Source organism: Eublepharis macularius, chromosome 3 (assembly GCF_028583425.1).
Source record: "Eublepharis macularius isolate TG4126 chromosome 3, MPM_Emac_v1.0, whole genome shotgun sequence".
In the NCBI taxonomy this organism is placed as follows: domain Eukaryota; kingdom Metazoa; phylum Chordata; class Lepidosauria; order Squamata; family Eublepharidae; genus Eublepharis; species Eublepharis macularius.
The window spans coordinates 49297927-49317992 of NC_072792.1; the positions used below are offsets into that span (position 1 = coordinate 49297927).

A 20066-nucleotide genomic window follows, 5' to 3' on the forward strand; every position below is an offset into this window, starting at 1 on the left:
AAGTAAAAGAGATCTTAGAATTTGAAGTCTGATGGCTAATTGTCACACCACACATACCTACATTACATAGGAGCCATACATTGGATATGAAGTTTTTGTAATCATTCACCTCCTCAGTTTTTCTGTACAGGCAGTCTCTTGAAGCATGTCTTTATGCACTATTGATAAATTTGAATCCATTAATTTATTGTTATAAATATAAGAATTTAGTGCTTCCAGTGTTAGTTGAAATAAGAGTTTATCAAAAAGTTTAATTGTATTAACCAGGGCTTAAAACAGCTGTAATTTCCCTAAGTTCTAGTAAATGTGGTTATCTTTTATATATGTATGCCACAAATTATTCTTCTGTATTTCATGACTTTTTAACCCAACTTCGCAAGTTTGCTGTGTATGTATTTTTGCTGACTGAAGTATTACTTCAAGCATCTCCTGGAGTTATAGCACACGAAAACTGACACTACAATAAATCTGTTGGTCTTTGAGGTTTTTGTTGCCAGCCATAGACTAACATGAGCATCACAATGGAATTAAGGATGAGGAGGAAAAAGATGTACTGGCAGTTTTACATTCATATTTCTAAACTCAGTTGTAAACTCTGCGCAGCCTAGAAAAGCATGATCCCTTCCTGTCTTGTGAACCCACCCCAGAAATAGTTTCTGTTCAAATTACTCTCTGTCCAGATGTGCCAAAAGCACCATGCCTATGAACCCTGCAATTGATTTAAGGTTGAAAAATGGTCCCTGTCCATTTCTCTGAATTTTAATTTGGAAGAGAAAGCACTTCATAAACTTTCTTACAAATGGCTTCTAAATGGGTCCAGTAACAATTGGTGAACAGGTTTCATGACCTACATACAGACTTGTTTTTAAAAAGTGATTAGGGGGGGAAAAGCAATCCTGAGCATACTTATTTATCAGTAATAATTTATCTAATAGCCCCAGCATGCGGATACTTTAATCCACTGCTCCAGGCCACCTGGCTGTACAAAAACAGCCCGGGTTCTACAAAGATGGAGGAACCCTCAGAGAAATCTGAAAACCTAGAAAAATTACATTGGGGAGGCTAACTCCCCACCCCACCCCTAAACCAAAAGTATCTTCTGTACATGTATAGAAAACACACCTACCTCCTATCTGAGGTTTTGAGATTGGGGCCCACAATTCATGCACTGAAACAATGCAGACGGGTGGTCACCCTGCCACTTCACTGCCTCTGCCACTGTCCTAGCCACCTGTACTGCTTCAGTGCATGAACTGCAGAGGTGGGGTTTCCAAGTGCATAAACTCAGGCTATAAATCAGTTAAAAAGAAGAACAGTATCTGTAACCATAATAAAGATGCATTCATCTTCAAAGTAGCCTGATGGTGTAAGACTCCCCCCACCTCTTAACAGTCCAGAGTTACACCTTTCCTTTCCCAATTGACTTGAATACACATAGGGTGTTAACTCCGCTTAGGATTTCACGGAATGCTACCTGCAGGAAAACAACACAAATGGAATTTATTATGCTCTTCCACAGAATGTAAACATTTAACTGATTTTTGTAAACAGTTTCTTCCTAAATGATTATGAGAAAACCATCTGATGCAAATAAATATTTAACACACAGGTTGCTTTGTTTGCCCACGGGTACAAGGTGGGAATATAGGACCACTAAGGATCAGCCATGTCAGAACAAACTATAACTCTGTGTTCTTTTTTTTAATGGTGCATGTGATTAGCTGCACTGTGTATAAAATGCTGTTTCTCTACCATGTTGCAATGGTCAGTGGTTTTTATTAAATAAAGCTTAGCAACACTTTTGTAAATGCAACAGATGGAACTTGAAAGCATTGTCACAGTTTTATACTATAAATACTTGATTTTTTTATTATTATTTTTAGGAATACTCATCATGATGTCAATGTGTAGTGAAGTACACGTATATGAATACATTCCTTCAGTCCGACAAACTGACCTTTGCCACTACCATGAACTCTACTACGATGCCGCTTGTACCTTGGGGGCTTACCATCCACTGCTCTATGAGAAACTGTTGGTGCAAAGGATGAACAAAGGATTACAAGATGATCTGTACCGGAAAGGGAAAGTGATTTTGCCAGGGTTCAGGTCAGTGAAATGCCCTGGACAAAATCGATTCTCCTACACTTAAGAGTGAACCTTTCTGAAACAATGTGCAATAAGGTGCTACTGTCGTAATATAAACAACAAAAAATACTTGAAAAAATGGATCCTAGATCAACCTAGTCTTGCATCTATAAACTGTAATTAGGTAGCAGGCACGGGGTGGGAGGGGGAGTTCTTGCTTCTGAGGCCTGAATATTTATTATTGCTTTGCAGATAGAGAGTTTTTTTAAGGCTTAGCTTTTGAGAGATGCAAAGAGTCATGGGCAAACTATCAGTGAGTATTTGTATGTGGGGCCTGTCAGAAAATGTCGGACATTTATAATACCACTCGTGCCAGAGTGCTGTTCTTTAGAAAAGGTATTTTAGTAGCTAAGTCTAACCTACTGAAGAAAGGAAAAAAATGGAGACGTTCTAACCGCATCTTAGGATTCTCCACACACGTAAAAACAACACAGCTGTACTAGGTATGTACTGCACATTATGAGCCATACTCAGTTAATTTACACTCATTTTATTTATACTCTCCTGGTGGCAAAGCGTGGCATCCTGATTTTTTAAAAAAGTTTGTGCTAGTCGATTTTAATGTGCATCAAGACTGCATGTATTCGGTTGTATAAATTGATGCCATGTCATGGAAAGGCAATCTACTTGACTACTCCGAAGAACAGCATGTTAAATTTTGTGCCTGTGCAGCATGCTGTGCTTAAGTAAGACCGAACAATGTTTGCTGGCCTTCTATGTTGGGCTGAATGTAAAAACATGAATGTGCCATACTGTTGTGAGTACAGGACTACAGATTAATTATATCAAGCAGTGCATCGTGCCACAAGAATTTTACCACATGGGAGCTTTTTCTTCAGGTACTGCTCTTAGGTATCCAGTGGTGAGCTATCATGTGATGAAATATTCAAGTAATAAGGTTATCTAATAATTGTATGTTAATGTTGAATTAAGGTTGGTCTGAGGGCAACAATAAGCCAGAATAAGTTTGCACTAAATAAACTGCTTACAGAAGCAGTCTACTGACATAAGCAGTGTAACATGGGTTCTAAGAACTCTTGCATTCTCTTGGTTCTTTTTCCATGAAATGAGGACTAGGAAGCTGCAGTTTTCTTGGAAGGAAAGAAATATTCTTGCATAAATTCACAACTCTCATGTTGTACTGCTCACAAGAGTAGACTATTTAAATTAGCATGATGGTACGGTCTAGATGTATTATCAAAATCAATTCAACTCTGGGGTTTTCCGCACTGATTTTTTTCATTGGTTCTGGCCCCATTCTGCTTTGGCTTACCACTGATTTCCACATACACTTTTTGCCTTTCGTTTTTACTTTGCTTTTTTTCCCCCATTTTTTTCCCTGGTTCTTTTGAGTCTACTTTTACCCCAATCTTTTTCTGGAAGCCAATTTTTAGTTGACTTTTTACCTCATGCGTGATGTTTGTTTCGGTTTTGTTCCTCCCACCTGCTTCCACTGACCTCCAATTAACTTTTCAATTATTGGATATTTTTCATTATTGAACCACTCCTCTCTTCTCACCATCCCCCCCCCCCGTTTTGTTTTCAAATTTTTAAAAAGAAATCATCAATTTCATATTGCTATATCCAGGGCTCTTTTTCTGGGAAAAGAGGTGGTGGAACTCAGTGGGTTGCCCTCGGAGAAAATGGTCACATGGCTGGTGGCCCCGCCCCCTGATCTCCAGACAGAGGGGAGTTTAGATTGCCCTCCACGCCGCTCAGCAGCGCAGAGAGCAATCTAAACTCCCCTCTGTCTGGAGATCAGGGGGCGGGGCCACCAGCCATGTGACCATTTTCAAGAGGTTCCAGAACTCCGTTCCCCCGCGTTCCTGCTGAAAAAAAGCCCTGGCTATATCAACCTTCCCTTGTAATAATAGGTAAAGCAGGTTATCTGTATTCCCAGCTTTCATTTTTTTTAAAGTAAGACTCTAGTCCCTTCCATTGCAAAGATATGCCTTCCCCCCACCCCTATATCTCCACAAGAGGCTAGAGACTTACTTTTTTTAAAAAATGGGAATTCAGATAACCTGCTATACCTATTATTACAATGGTAGACTGAAAAAGCAATATAAAATTAATGATCTTTTTTTAAAAAAGCTCCAGTAGCCCTGGTGGCCCGGGGCAGGGATGGAGACTTCTGGCACCAGAAGATGCAGCTTGGTTGGAAAAGCACATCACTGTTGCTATTCCAGGCTCCATCCCAACAAAGAGCAGCTTGCCCCACCGGTGCTGACCTCTGCATCTTAGCTCTGGGTCAGCCCAGGCAGGGCTCTCTGTTTTGGACCGCAGCAGTGGGGAACTTACATATGGGTGGTGGAGCTGCTCCCCTTTTAGGCTTCCCCATGCAAAGATTGGAAGCATATTCATTTTCTATCTTGTAAAAAAATTCAGTCCTTATATCACTATATTGATATAAGCACGTGTAAAAAATAAGGGGGTGGTGGTGCTGTGACATCATCAATGATGCCACCGATGACAACAGCTCCCTCATTTGAAAATCTTGATTGTTTAAGGCACATAAGGAATAAAATAAACCATCCTCACAACAGTAAAAATGCAAAGGGAGGGCAAACAATGCAGAAGAACCATTTCCATGCAGAAAAGCCTTCTGGCATAAAGAAATTCTTATTGAGTTAGGAAGGACAAAGTCCAAGTTTTTAGACTAATATTTTTGTTGAAAATGAAATCCGGCCCTCAAGTAACTGTTCTGTCCAATGCAGCACAGAGACAGTTCTTGGAGGAATCACCACAGAGCATAGCAAGGCCTTTTCTAGTGCAAGCACAAAAGCGTATGGGCTAGTACCATACCAGCCCCTTATAGGGAATAGAAGGCCTGCACATCCCTTCTAAATCCGAGCCACTCCTCTGCTTGGTCACTGTTATCCCCATGACAATACCTCAATGCACTGGTGCTCCAAAGTCAGTGAACTAGATGAAACCACAGTTTTTAATATGGCACGTTTTTATACTGCCCACTTCAGATCCCATAGTCAAAGCTTTTTGTTTCTCATTAAAGTTCACTTAAATGTCTTGATTTCATTTACACACCCACTGAGATAAATTCATGTTTTTATGGCCAAACTAAAGAAGATGGGCATCCCTAGGGGGACATGCCACCATTTTAAAGAATGAGTTCCAGGCCAGGAACTCCTTTAAACTGTACCACGGGGGCCCAACTCTGGTCAAGACCTGCATGGGAAAGGGGGAGGAGGGGATCCTGCCTTCCTGTATGCAATTTTGCTGACCCAAAATAGCAACCAGGAGACTTGTGGGGAAAGGCCTCCTGAGGACATCTGGAGTCAGAGGAAGAGCATGAGGGTGAAGGCAGGATCCCCTTCTCCCCTTGCAGTGGTCCTGATCAAAATTCCACCCCTCCCCCACGATTGGCATAGTTTAAAGGAGTTCCCAATTTAGGTCTCTTTAAAATGGCGGCGTGTCCTCTGGAAGAATCCAGGGATACCCATCTCTTCTAGTTCGGCCCTTAGTCTGTGCTGTGTTTAGAAATAAGATGGGGACTGACTGCAAGAGAAACATTACTGTTAACCCTGGCAGGATTTATGGGAAATACTGTAAAATCATCTCTGTATCTGCATTTGAACACACACACACACACACACATGGAAGAACTGGAAGCAGAAATATGAAAGCCTTGCTACTGGGGTTATCAATCTCCAGGTGGTGGCTGGAGATCTCCTGAGAGTCCTGAAATTATAACTGATCTCCCTGCAACATAGATCAATTCTCCTGGAGAAAATGACTGTATTGGAAGGTGGATTCTAGGGTATTATATCCAGCTGAAGTCTCTCTCCTCCCCAAACCATGCCGTCCCCAAGCTCCACCCCAAAATCTCCCCAGAATTTCCCAACCTGCAGCTGGCAACCCTACTTGCTACCTCTGAACATTAAAGAAAAAGCAGCATGAATTCTTTCCCTGAGATATTTAAGTAAAACACTGTCCTTCAACATTTTCAACTAACCAAGTACAGAGAAATATTTATCACTCATGCCTGCATGTAGGGGCTTCTGTTTATCAATACTATTTCAGCTATTTTAACAGAGATATTTCTTACATGATAGCGAACCATTCTTTTGCTACTTTTATCTGTATTATTATTTTCATTAAAGCATAGTCTTGGACATTGTTGCAAGAAATCTTAACCAAAATTTATGCTGTTCCTATAGCATCTTTTCAAAAGTAATTTAGAAACATCAATCTTCTCCCAAAGCACAGCGTTGTGAATTCTACACATTTTCAGTCATACTCTAAAGAAACAGCTTCCCAATGCAAGTTTCTCACCTTTTAAGTATTCCAACATAACCATAGCAATTTAAGTCATTCGTTTATTCCACTGACTTTAGCAGAATTTGGAGTGTAAAATTTTAAATGTTAGCAGTTGTTCTGGGGATACTTAAAATACTAACAGTGTTGTCATTACAAAGTCAAACAGATGAAGAACTCCAGTTAAAGTGAGAGATGGAGAAGGAAAAATAAGTACTGGGCTACTACCTACACCAGTCTACCATTCTGTTTCTCTAACGTAAAAGGAAAGCATTAGCAGAATCAATAATGGCTTATTGAAAATTAAAACAATCCATTCAGTTTAAGACAGTGAATGAATGTGTATTAGATGTCAAACAGATTTTTATATTTTTAGACCAGCTTATAGTATATAGTGCATTTTAGATCTAAGTCAGATTTATAAATATTGTCTACAACTCCTACTTGAAAAATCTCAGTTAAAAGCCTGTTTAAACTTTTGCTTTATTTGTTGGTTAAAAAGCAACCAACACTTTTTTTAAAAAGGCAGGTGGGAGAGGTGAATTTTGACTGGTATAAGAACAGTGAAGCTTTCACAGTTTGTCTGCTTCGAGGGCTCAGCAGATGAAAAAAGTTGCACTCGGCATCTCGGGACAAGCATGCTGAATGTCTATTATTATTTGTTACAGTCTGTGCTTCCCACTGTGAATTTAACATGGTGCTCCCTCAATTTTTATGCATAATGCCTTTAAATGATTAAATCAAGGCATTCCTTTGTTTATTACTGGGAATTTCTCTGGACTATTTGAGCCAATCTTTATTATTAGACAAAAAGTGATTTCTTGCATTCCTTCTTATTCTTGTATGTAACTGGGGCATATTCAGTGAGTTATTAGTCTTTTTTATTTTTATTTTTGCTTGAACATCATTAATTCTGTTTTCTTACAAGGGTTCACACGCACGTCTGTGTTATGCTATGAGGCTGTGGAAGCACAAAAAAAATATAGAACATATTACAGAGCAGGATTCAGCTTTCTGAGAGTCCTAGCTTTCAGCAGCTATTTCTTGAAAAGCAAGTTGCTAGCCCTTATGACTGCAAATATGCTTGAAAGTGTGCCTCTGAAATCTTGGCACCTAGAGAGGTACAGAACAAGATCTCAGTGACCTAGAGCAATGCTTAAGGGCCCTTTGCCCTCCTCCCTATGGATTAGCAAAACCAGAATAAATTATGCAAAACAGTAACAATTGTGGAATAAACTATACAAATTCAGAAATTATGCAAGATAGTTTTAATTTGCTCACAGAATTCAGTTCAGAATTTGGATTGCTTTACAATCCAAAATGTTAATGGATGGGAGGGCATTCTAAGCTTTGAGTCTACACAGTCTTGTTCATACCTTAATTAAATCTTGTTACAGTTGCAACATTGATGAATGTTTCTCAATGATCTGGGGTGGCTGATGCTAGCGGTTGAGGTTTGTTGAAGTGCATTTCAAGTTGTGTTCAAACTGATGCATCTTTTACTCCAGAGTAATCCAAAATACGCTGTAGTAGTTATGGTCCCTAATGTTATTGAGAATTGCACTCCATTCTTAAACAGGGATTGAAAAGTTTTTTTTTAAAAAAAATCTACCCTTCTCCATCCTTTAATCATCCTGGCCACAAGTACGAAGTAGTTAAAAAGATTCCACATCATGAGACTGAATACACACTATAGGACTGTTATCGTAGGTATACTTAATGGGAAGTAAATGCTGTTGCTGTCAGTAGAAAGTCTGCCAAAGACAGTGAGATTATGCATCTATGCATACATTGGTACAGAGAGAAATGCATTTGTATATAGTCAGAGAGCTTGGGAACTAGACATACTTAAGTTTTATTGACAAGCATCAGTCACCATTCAGCTACTATACTAAGACATGCTGACAGAACCATTTAAAATTTGCTCTTATTGTTTCCCTCAGAATTCTCAACTTTGCTTTTAGTTTCTCTTTGCCCCACATGAGTCTCAAGAGGGTACTATCATAAACCTCTGGGTTTTCTTTCATTCCAACTCTGGTTAACATCCAGAGGTGTTTCAGTAATTTTTTGCAGCCTTGGGTCAATTAATATTTTGTCTCTCTACTACACACCTGAAATGTAAACAATATAAGGATAGGAGTAAACAAAGTACATAAGAAAGGAGAGGATTGTACTGTTTATGCTGTTCTGGTCTTATTTAAACATGCTTGGGTGTTAGTTAACCAAAACCATAGAGATTTTTTCAGTCTGTGCATAAAAGGAATTACATTTTCCACAGCTGGAAAGCAGATGTAATCAGGAAGGCAAAGTCCATTTCTGCCTTCCAGTTCACCGCTCAGCTTATACCAGCCAAGGACTATCAAGTCAGTCCAGTGGCTATGTGAGCACTCATCCCCAAAACATAGGGGAAACACCAATCGGTGTCACACATCTCAAGTGAAAGATGTGAACATTATCTATGAATGCAGCTGTCCATAATTTTTGACCAGTTCACATTTACAAATCAATTTTCATAATCCTACTTTATCTTGTGGATAGTGAAGAGTCAGCCCTTTGTATGATACACAAAAAGAATTGAATATCAGGTATATTTTTAAAGCCACATTCTAATATTTCTTTCTTCAAACTTTACTGCTGGAGATATTATATATTGGCTTTATCGTATATCCATTTTGACCTTTAAAATGTACTCTTGGAAGCCGTAATTCCGTAATTCTACCACCTTCTGAGCAAAGAGGACACTTGGTTTAACTCTTTTGATTTTAAGTGGCTCATTTCTGGTGAAAGCTTATTTAATTAAAATCCATTTTTGACATCACAGATTTCTCTTTTTTAAGTTGTCAACATAAATTTGGGTCTTTGTTCCTGAATTATCATCCTGCGCACATGCCTTAGAGTCATGTGTATCATGATCGTTTCATTTTCTGAAGCTGTAGTTGCTGAGCTGTTCAAATAGAAGACTGTGTACTTTTTAATAGCCTTGAGAATTATTTTGTATGATGATTTTTTAAGTGAATGTGCACTCTTCAACAAATGAAAGTTTGAGATTTTCCAGGAGTCACATTTTTAAACAGTGTTTGTATACATTTTAACACTTTTGTATTTTCTATTTTGGTTTTATATATTTTTATGTATGCACAGTGTACAGATTTTTCTTGTAAATAAAGTTTGGTTTTTTATTTGATTAGTAGTACTGATTTGCTATTGTTATTTGGCTTATACTGCTTATATTATAAATTGGATGTCACTATTAAGTTTTTTTAAAACTTAGGTAATTGGATTTTCAATCATTGTTGGTCTGAGAACCCATAATAACTAATCCATAGATTCGGGTGGGTCTCTGGGCAAGATTCAGGTCCTGTAGCACCTTAAATCTCATTGGTATTTAAGGGGCTACCGGACCTGAATCTTGCTAATCCACAGTTTGTTACTGAAACCAAATTTAGTTTCTGCTGTCACGGCTGAAAGCTTATGAGGAAGAGACAAAATAGGGAAGTGAAAAACCTGCTTAGACAACTGCTTAGATATAGGCTGTGTCTACATAGCGAAGATTCTCTATTTGCATTCATCATTGCAAATGTAGAGGTATGTATAAAGGAGCTTCCACACAGCCGTTTTCTGAGCACATTTTTCTGTCAGCTGCTATTTTGTGTTCATTTTTTTCCTTACTGTGCCACTGAAGGACTTTTTATGGATTATAAAATTTGGTAAAAGATCTACTGCTATAGTAATTTATAAGACTGCTGCAAATACTGATCTTTTAAAATAAGGCCCTCCAATGTGGCATGAGGGAAACAGTGGCCATGAAGGGCTGATGCACACCTTCCAGGCAGAATGATATTATACTCAGATTGCACTCTTCCCAAAACAATTGTAGCTAAGGCAGATTTGGGAAGAAGCATATTCGGGATGGGGGAAAGACAACTGGATCATGATTAGAGCATGATGCCGTGTGCATGCTCCAAAATATAAACCAATCCAGTTCCGATACCAAAACGGACAAAAATCTTCATATGGAAGCAGCCATATTCTATTTAAAACAACAAACTAGGACCTGGATTCAGAAAGAGAGAGTCCTGCGTGTGAGGAGGCTTCCACATGTGCAGCTGATGCTTATGTGGCTTCCAAAAGCTGTGCCATAGTGAATTCCCTGTATCCCCATCTGCTAGTTATTACATGCAACTAGGGATTACTTATATCCCAGTCCAAATCATGGCACATATGATGCCCTCTTCTACTAGCTGTTTATGTCAACGGAGGGCAGAGAAGGAAGTGATTTTGGCCGTCGTCACACGGGCATCTGTTCCGTTAAATTTACAGCATATAGCGTCATCGCTGATATCGGCACAGTAACGTTTCTTTGGGTCACCTCACGTTTCTTCACGCTCCCAGCTGTTCACACCTAAGCGCTCTGTTCCGTTCTCTCTAATGGGCGCAGAAGCAGCTCCCCCCCCTTTTTAAAAAAAATTTTGGCGTTTAATTCCGCTATAACGGAATAACATTAATGTTAAAAAAAAAAATGGAAAATGACTGAACACGGCCATTTTTAGCGAGGTGTGGTTTTGGGTTAAAATAAAAATTTCTCTAATGGCAGTTCAGTCATTTTTACTTGTTTTCTTCAGCAGAAAATTTTCATTGTGTGATGTCGTTATAGCGATATAAGGACATTATTACAAAAAAAAAAAAGAGGGAGTCGCGGGAGAAATGGATTCTGGGATTGAGGAGAGAAAAAAGGGTGGGCCTATGGCATGGTGAGGCGAAAAACGTCGATGTGAGGCATTCACACTGAGGCGCAAAATATCGCGACTATCAAGCACAAAGCAGAAGAGAGAAAATCGCATCAGTGTTGGAATAAGGTGGGTGTTTGCTGGGAAATTGCGCCATTTTCGCGCTAAATAGAAGTCCGTGTGACGACGGCCTTTGTCTGATTCCCCCTTGCTTCAACATACTGTGGTATATTTTGCTAGTGAGGCTCTCCCAACCCTCTGAGAGGAATTTCAGAGCAAACAGGAGAAGTCAGGGAAATCAACTTTTGTGAACTTTTTTGAGGGATCCTTTGCTTGCAGTTAATGATGCCTGTTTGTGAACTGATCGCATGATTAGGTAAGTTTATTGGCAGATTAAAGATGCATGGGGAAAAAGTAGTAAGTCTTAACTAAAATTCAAACGAAAGGGTTTTTAATCACATGCTTTTAACAATTAGAGGCAGCAGCAAACAGACAGACAGCACCTTCAAGATAGCAGTCTAATCATTCAAACGAACACATCCACATTTGTTCAGACACATCCCAACAGCTTGACAAATAATTGGTTCCCAGATCAATATCACCAGACAGAACACAAGCTAAAGCAGTGAGTGACCTAGCATTTCTGCTAGAGATAGATCAGGCCTTTATATAAAGATCAAGCAATCTAAGGCAAGGTTATCACTTTATTAACCCGGTTAACTAGTAATTTTTGTTTCCATAACATACTGTGAACACCTAAACCCCTACAAAGGCAGTAAGTACTTTTCCCTTTCTCATATTTTAGAGTCACAACCAATGCGACTTGAACATAGATCCTTCTGTTACCTTCTGTTTCATTAATTGACAGTTTGAAGCGCGTCAGAAGCCCTGAACTGTTTATATTCTACTTATTTTGTTTTATGAATAATTGTAAGCTGTTCCAGGGAAAGAAAACAATTCTAGTTGATACCAAAGCAACACAAAGCATGAAGTCTCAACACAACTCAACACAAAGCATGAAGTCATAACAGTTTTAAAGGCTGGTGTGCCATTTAATTCCCTTACTAATTTGAAATTCAATTTAAGATTATAGAAACTGAATATTTAATGTATTGTGCAAAAGAACAGTATGACTGAAAGAGATGCAACAAGTACTATCCTGTAAGTACACTTGTGTAACTGTTAGACAAATCTGTATGTGTTTTATTGAAATTACAAGCCTTTCAGATAGTTTTACAGGTTTGTGAATAAAATTTTAAATATGAAAGAAAATAATCACAAAAATCCCATAGGCTACAAGGCAATTAATTGGGTTATTAAAATTGTTAACTTAGCCACAGGCTGCCACACTATACACAAAATGAAAATAACATAAAGGTTCAGCAGAACATAATTTTAAATTACACGGACAGGCATCAGTGAAAGCAGTAGCATTTAAACAGAGGATCTCGGATTTAAAATTAATTCTACCAGACTACTAAAACCATCACCCTTGGTGGGCTTATAAAAAATGGCCCAGGGCTAGACTAATTGAAAATTCTATTAGAGGCCATTATGAATCATTAATCATTTCTATCTAGGCTGCATCTATAGTCCCATAAAGTGTTGAGCACAGAAATTCTCTCAGGATCGATTCCAACATAATGTTGGCTCCTTGGAGTGTTTCAGAATGACGGCCACTTTGATTTTCCAGGAAAAAACTATGAACAAATGATTACTTCTCCTGCCAGCTCCTGCTCAGAGATCTTTCCCTGTAAAATCCATTTGCATTTTCATTTCTGATTAAACTATTCCTATATGTATGTATTAAAAATGTATATGAATATATTAAAGTAATTCTAAAATTACTCCCTGGAAGACAGCCGCTAAAAATCTGAACTGGCCATCAGCTGCTACCATTTAACAAGTTCTGAATGAGCTGGTTCTACAAGAATAGCTCAGTTGTTAATGAGGCACAGGGGGGGATAGTTCTGCATTTAAATGCTAGTACCACCATAAGAGCAGCATCTGCCCACCACAGCTTTAACAGCATCCTATATTTGTTCAGTGGGGCATATCCGTGCAGTTATAATATCAATACACACGTCAAAAGTGATCACAGAACTGTTAGCAATACTAAACACACATGCCCTAATGCATGCTGTAAGAAAATCTCTGCTGACAGAAGAGAGCCTGAATGCTTGCCAAAACTTTGGCAGAAGGGCAATTTCCTTTCCCGTTCCAACCCCTGATCCCATGGTAGTTAATGAACATGTTATTTTGGATGACTGGGGAGCAGTGTTCCCGCTAATGCGAGCACGTGAGCAATTGCTCACAGATTCTGACTCCTCCGCTCACAGCTTCTCAGATGTAGCTCACAGATACTAACCCTCAGGCGGCCCCACCCTCCCAGTCAGCCAGCATCTGCAGGTGGGCCCTATAGGGATGGAGCAGGGATGGAGCCTCATCCCACTTCTCTCCTCCCTTCCTGGCTGTGGCTGGTTTGGCCCCCAGGGTGTTGCCAGAGAGCGCCTCCAGCCACTGCTGGCTCTCTAGCTGGGGAACAGAGCAGAGTGATCGGGTCTGGTCTGACCCATGCAGCCTGAAATCGCTAGGATCCCCTCAGCCCCAGAGAGCTGAGGAGAGGAGGTAGCACCTCAGCGGCCACCATGGTGAAGGCGTCATTTAACTTGGCCTTGGCGCAGAAGGAGGCTGAAGAAGTAAGCACTGACTCACAAAAGCTCATCTTGAAATAAATGTGCTAGTCTTTAAGGTGCCATTGCATGTCTGCTTTATTTTGCAGCAGCAGACTAATATAACTACCCCTTTGTAATCAGCATGGACATATCCATTTTTATACAGACGTATACTCTGATTTTTGTGGCCCTTTCACCTAATGGCTTTTATTGTTAAATTGTTTTGATTGTAATCAAAACAATTTCATTGTAATTTTTTTTTTAAAAGAGGTGCACTCAAAACTTTAATGAAAGTTGTTGTTTCGGCTCACAAAGTAGATTTTTAGCTCACAACATTGCAAAGCTTAGAGGGAACATTGCTGGGGAGGAAGGGATTCACTGAGTTGTTAGGGGAAAGTGTCTCCCCCTCACACACATACTATTTAGGGACCTGAGCAAGGCGTGCCACTCTGCCAACATAAATAAGCAGAGGCCACACTTTCTATGTAAATATAGACCAGGAAGAAAACAAAATTAGTTAGATAAAAAGAGCCCTGCTCAGAACAATGGAGCACCTAGTCCAACATCCTGTTTCACATAGTGGCCACCCAGTTGCCCTGCAAGGCCAACAAATGGCATACAGAGGCCAAGGCTCAGTCTATACTCGTGCTGCATTCCAGCACAGGTACTCAGAGCTTTGCTGCTAGGTGAAAGTTTCCTTTAGACATCTTGGCTAATAGCCAATGGCAAATATATGCATCATGAATCCTCCTTTTAAAGCCATTTATGCTGGTAATTTTATATACCGTGTCAGTAATAGGTAATTTTTTTCCACACAGATGGTTTCAGATTTTGTTGATGTGGAAAAAAACTGTTTCTTTTTAACATACTATTCTCATTTAATGTTTCACTGGAGGTAGGGGAATATCATTTCTGTATATATGGCCACTTGTGGCATCTTGCTAGCAACAGGTACTTCCTACCAAACCTTCCCTTGCCCTTTCTTTGTCATCTCAAACCAACCCAAAATGCAAGTCAACCTATGCAGGCATCCAGAATGGCTATATGCAAGTATATGTCAATAAAATGAGCACATTGCAGAGTTTTGGCTTTGACGCTTTTAATGTTTAATCATCCTTTATAAAAAGGCATCCCACTGAAAAATATTATGTCTTCAGGGACATTGTCTGGATCTTTAAGTTGCGGGGAGGGGGGGCCTTTGCAGATCGGTTACCAACCTCTAGGTAGGACCTGGGGATCTGGAATTACAATTTATCTCCAGACTACATAGTTCAGTTCCCCTAGAGGAAAGGGCAGCTTTGGAGAACAGAGTCTATTGCATCACATCCCAGTACGCTGCCTCCCCTCCTTAAATTCCACCTTTTCCAGGCACTGCCCCCAAATTTCTATGAATTTCTCAAGCTGGAGTTGGTAACCCTATTTGCAGCCCTTCTTTTTATTTGCAGTTGAGTGGCCTATGTTCTGTTCATTCAAAGAAATGTCCTCATGTATTTAAAAACACCAGGTGGCAGTATGAAGCCTCTTTGTGTAAACCTAGAGCTGATCTTGGACAAACGTTTTCTTCTGTAGCTATATATTAATCTCCTTATATTAAAATGGGAGGGACTTAACAGCTAAAATGATAAAAGGAAAAAAAGCTGAATTATATAGTCTTCTTCTGTCTATAGTCTTCAATCTATCTTTCCTCATCTCCACTAACATCACCTGCCTATCATTCACGACTAGCAGTGGAAAAACAGGAGTGACTGTCTATGCTTATTACTATAACACACAAATACTGTGTAAATAAACAATAATGAGATAAACTCACAGTGGACACTACTTTAAATAATATATTAGTCAGCGAAATGTTTCTTCCCCTGACTTTCTAATTCCCACGGAACAATTTATATGCATGCTATTGGTATTGCTACTGTCTCTCTTGAGAGACTATTTTGGAAATACATTTTGGAGATAACGAAGAAAAAAGAACAAATCTAAAATTTGCTCCTTGCATAAAAAGGAAAAAAACCAGTCTGGGTACTTCCTTTACTCCCGGCCATTCTGCCAGACAGTGGGCTACAATCATTACATTAGCCCGTTTATATTAACAGTGGAATACTGGGGTAGAGTTTTAAAGTGTTCTAAAGTCCCACTTCGCAAAAGTCAAAGATTTATAAAATTCTAACATTGCAATTCCAACATTTTAGAACTGTATCTGCAGTGACAGTATTCTTTTTTAACAGAATGCACATGTATTGTCGAAGGCTTTCACGGCCGGAGAACGATGGTTGTTGTGGGTTTTCCGGGCTGTATTGCCGTGGTCTTGGCATTGTAGTTCCTGACATTTCGCCAGCAGCTGTGGCTGGCATCTTCAGAGGTGTAGCACCAAAAGACAGAGATCTCTCAGTGTCACTGAGAGATCTCTGTCTTTTGGTGCTACACCAAACTACAATGCCAAGACCACGGCAATACAGCCCGGAAAACCCACAACAACCATAGAATGCACATGATTCCCACTCCTATGACCATCTCACTGCAGCAACTTCATAGGAGTGTGTTCAGGGTCTCCCACCAGTCGAGGGCACGGACAGTTGCTCCAGTGATGGGGCCGTTATTGGGGACAGAACTGGAAGAAGCATACTGAAGTATCCTTCACAATCTCCCATGACTGCATGCCTCTTGTCCTTTCTTTGAACTCATAAATATATGCAACTGGAGCCTGTTGCCAGTGAGACTAATTAGAGAGAATGAGGCTTCAGGTTGCCAACTCTGGGTTATGAAATTCCTGGAGATTTGGTGGTGGAGCTTCGGGGGGGGGGGGGCTCAGAAGGGTATAATGACAAGAATCCACTCGCCAAAGCAGTCATTTTCTCCAGGGAACTGATCTCTGTAGTTGTGTAACTCCAGGAGATCTCCAGATCTCTGAGGCTACCAGAGCAACTTCGAAGCAAACAAACAACAAAAAAACATAGACAGGCACTGTGTTTACAGCAACTCTTACCTACAGTTATTGTACCAAGCCCCACTACGATTGCCAACCTTCAATCAGTTCCTTGGGAGAAAATGACTGCTTTGGAGAATGGATTTTAGAGCAATTATAGCCATCTGAGGTCTCTCCTCCTCCCCAAACCCTGCCTTCCCTAGGCTCCAGCCGCACATTTCTAGGAATTTTCCAACCTTGATTTGTCAACCCGATCTGGGAGTAGAGTTTAGCTTACATAAAACTATGCATGCCTTTACCCCTTTGGACTTCACTGGTGTACATGCAGTCATGGCTCAAGGAGTTTATCTGCTGTTGAATCAGAACCCCGGTACCTGAAAGGATATTGTAAGCCCTTTCTTTGCTTTAGCTTTATTATGTATCACCTTGCTGTAGACATAACTATTATCACAAGCAATTTCTTTTTGGAACTCTGAACTTGAGAGCAAGGTGCCACCACTGAAAAGTCCTCTTTCAACCATCCACCTCACCTCTGCAGGTGGAGTCACAGAGAGCAGGGCTTATGAGAAAGATCTTAACTGGCAGCATAGACAGCCTGATTATTCCTGACCATGCCACTCCTTTTTTTTTAAAAAAAAAGAAAGTCAGTTATGTAAAAAAAGCTTCTATGCCGTTTTCATCATATAGCCAGATGTCCACTTTTGAGTGTTCCTGCAATGTAGGAGAAACTGGAAAAATAGTATCATGACACAACAGCCTGCCCTTTCACAAGAGTCTGACTAAATAGTACCAGGTCTGCTTATCACCCTAACTGGGTACTCTGTTCTCTCCCAAAGGTAGAATTAAACCATTTTGTCACAATGCCAGGAAGACCTATACACAAAATTATCTGCTCTCTTACTGAGGGCCAAGCTACAAGAGATGAATGACACTTGAACAGCAAGTGGATCAAGTGGAGAGCAAGTGAACAGGGAGGAATACACTTGCCGTTCAAGTGTCATTCATCACTTGTAGTTTGGCCCTATGGCAGACCTGAACCGAACTACTACTGCATTTCCTTCCAACATTCCATCCCCCCTCCAAAAGATGATTAGATGCTGGGGCAGCACTTTCATAGGTTCAGGGATGAAACAGCTGAATAGCTGTTCTACCTTTCAGGAGTAGGACAGCTGCTTGTCCATCGCACTAGAGTGGCTCCATTTTATGAAGGACTGAGGGTGCGCAGGGATGTGGCAGCATATGAAACACTCTGTATTAAATACAAACAACAGTGAGTAAGTTGGATCGTACCAGATTTTCCAGTGGTAAAAATAAGACGATAAAGCTATGCTGGGGACTGTTAGACTTCCATGGACAAAAGCTATGTGGGACAGGGGCTGAAATAAGAAGAATTTGAAAAGACTGAAGGAGGGAAAGCTGGCTGGATCCAACCCAGAAACTAAGTTGAAAACTGTTCTCACCTGTTTATTCATAAGTATGTAGATGATTGGATTATATACAGTGCTGCACTTTGCCAGGATGGATGGTATAATACTTGCTACTGGAGTCAGTGAGCCCGGCCTGCTGAACGTTGCAAGCAGTGCTATAACTCCATAGGGCATCCAACAAATCAGGTAACAGATGACAGTAGTAATCACCATGAAGAGCACATGGAATTCCCGTTTACGGGCAGATGTTTTCCGGATTTTTCCGATCTGGTAAAAAGCACATAATGTCTTACAAGTAGGAAGTCACATATTTTATTAGAAGGTAGATTTATTGAACACATCCTTCAAACTCAAAATTATTCTTTTAAATTCTTTTTTCATGTAACATTTACTAAAAAAGGATCAAAAATATATGTAAAAGAAAAATCATAACATAGTCACTGAAGAAATAGCTGCAATCCTGCACAGACTTGAAGTGTCTAAATGCCAATGTTTTCCTAGAATTTAAGTAGCCTGTGTTCAATATGGTAATTTAAATTTTTCAGTGCCAATCAAAATCAACTGGTGGGATGGATAGTACCACAAAAATCTGGGAGTTGTACCACCTTGTAGCCTCATTTCCTTTTCCCTGCATTCAGAGCTTCTGCAAAACACTTGATAATAGCTCCTCCCAAACGATGTACAAACCCAGCACATAACTTACCTTTCATTAAAAAAAACTTTTCTTGCAGCAATTAAAATCAAAGGGTACAGAAATGTGCAATTATTCCAGTGATGTGGACATTAATATGCTGTCTATGGCTGGATCTTTCATAATGCTGATAAATTTTAAACAAGTAACTGCTAATCCAGGCTGATTTGGGCCCGCATTAGGCCCAAAACAGCCCAGATCGGGCTCAAATCTATGTTGAGCTCAAATCTATGTTATGGGTAGAATTACAAATAACTTTTTTTTGAGACCAAGAAAAACTTCTCTCTTCAAGGGTATGAAGATACATGGGCTCCTGTGGTACGTTATTTAAATGACCAAGAAATTATATCTTCGTGTTAGGAACAATTTCAAATAATGAAATGATGATGTGACTAAAAAATTAACAATAGGTAAAGGTACAAGACAGGGTTTCCCTTTGTCACCATTGTTGTTTATTTTGGTTTTGGAAATATTGATGATTCAGATACGGGAAGATGATGCAATCCGAGGAATAAAAATAAAAGAGTTTTCCTACAAGGTCAGAGCATTTGCGGATGATATAATGTTAATTGTGGACGACCCAATTGAGAACATGCCAAAGGTAATGGAGAAAATAAAGGAATTTGGAGATTTGGCAGGATTTTATGTAAATAAAAGGAAGTCAAAGATATTATGTAAGAATATGACTAAACAGAAACAACAAGAACTAATGGAAATAACGGACTGTGAAGTAACAAATAAGGTGAAATATCTTGGTATTGAACTAACTGTGAAAAACATAGACTTATTTAAGAATAATTATGAGAAATTGTGGATACAAATAGAGCGAGATTTGATAAAATGGAATAAGTTGAATTTGTCATGGTTGGGAAGAATTGCAGCAGTAAAGATGAATGTATTGCCAAGAGTGATGTTCTTGTTACAAACAATTCCAATTATCCGAGACTCCAAACAATTTGAAAAATGGCAAAGGAAAATATCGGACTTTGTGTGGGCAGGCAAGAAACCTCGTGTGAAAATGAAAGTATTGCAGGACACTAAAGAGAGAGGTGGAATGCAGCTGCCCAATCTAAGACTATATCACGAAGCAATATGTTTGGCATGGATAAAAGAATGGATGACGTTGAAAAATCGCAAGTTATTGGCTTTGGAGGGATCCAAAAAAACATTTGGATGGCATGCATATTTGTGGTATGATAA

At 39.6% G+C, this 20066-nt stretch overlaps 2 protein-coding genes across 2 annotated transcripts in view; one reads left to right on the plus strand and one right to left on the minus strand.

Annotated features, from left to right (window-relative positions):
• Positions 1-2152, plus strand: part of ST6GAL2 (ST6 beta-galactoside alpha-2,6-sialyltransferase 2) — a 34958-nt gene extending 32806 nt beyond the window's left edge. Inside the window, exon 5 of the mRNA XM_054975138.1 lies at positions 1884-2152. Coding sequence (XP_054831113.1) covers positions 1884-2152 — 269 coding nt within the window. The remainder of the gene's footprint in view (positions 1-1883) is intronic.
• Positions 1-20066, minus strand: part of LOC129326793 (vertebrate ancient opsin-like) — a 37601-nt gene that overhangs the window by 463 nt on the left and 17072 nt on the right. Inside the window, exon 3 of the mRNA XM_054975139.1 lies at positions 18209-18442. Coding sequence (XP_054831114.1) covers positions 18209-18442 — 234 coding nt within the window. The remainder of the gene's footprint in view (positions 1-18208; positions 18443-20066) is intronic.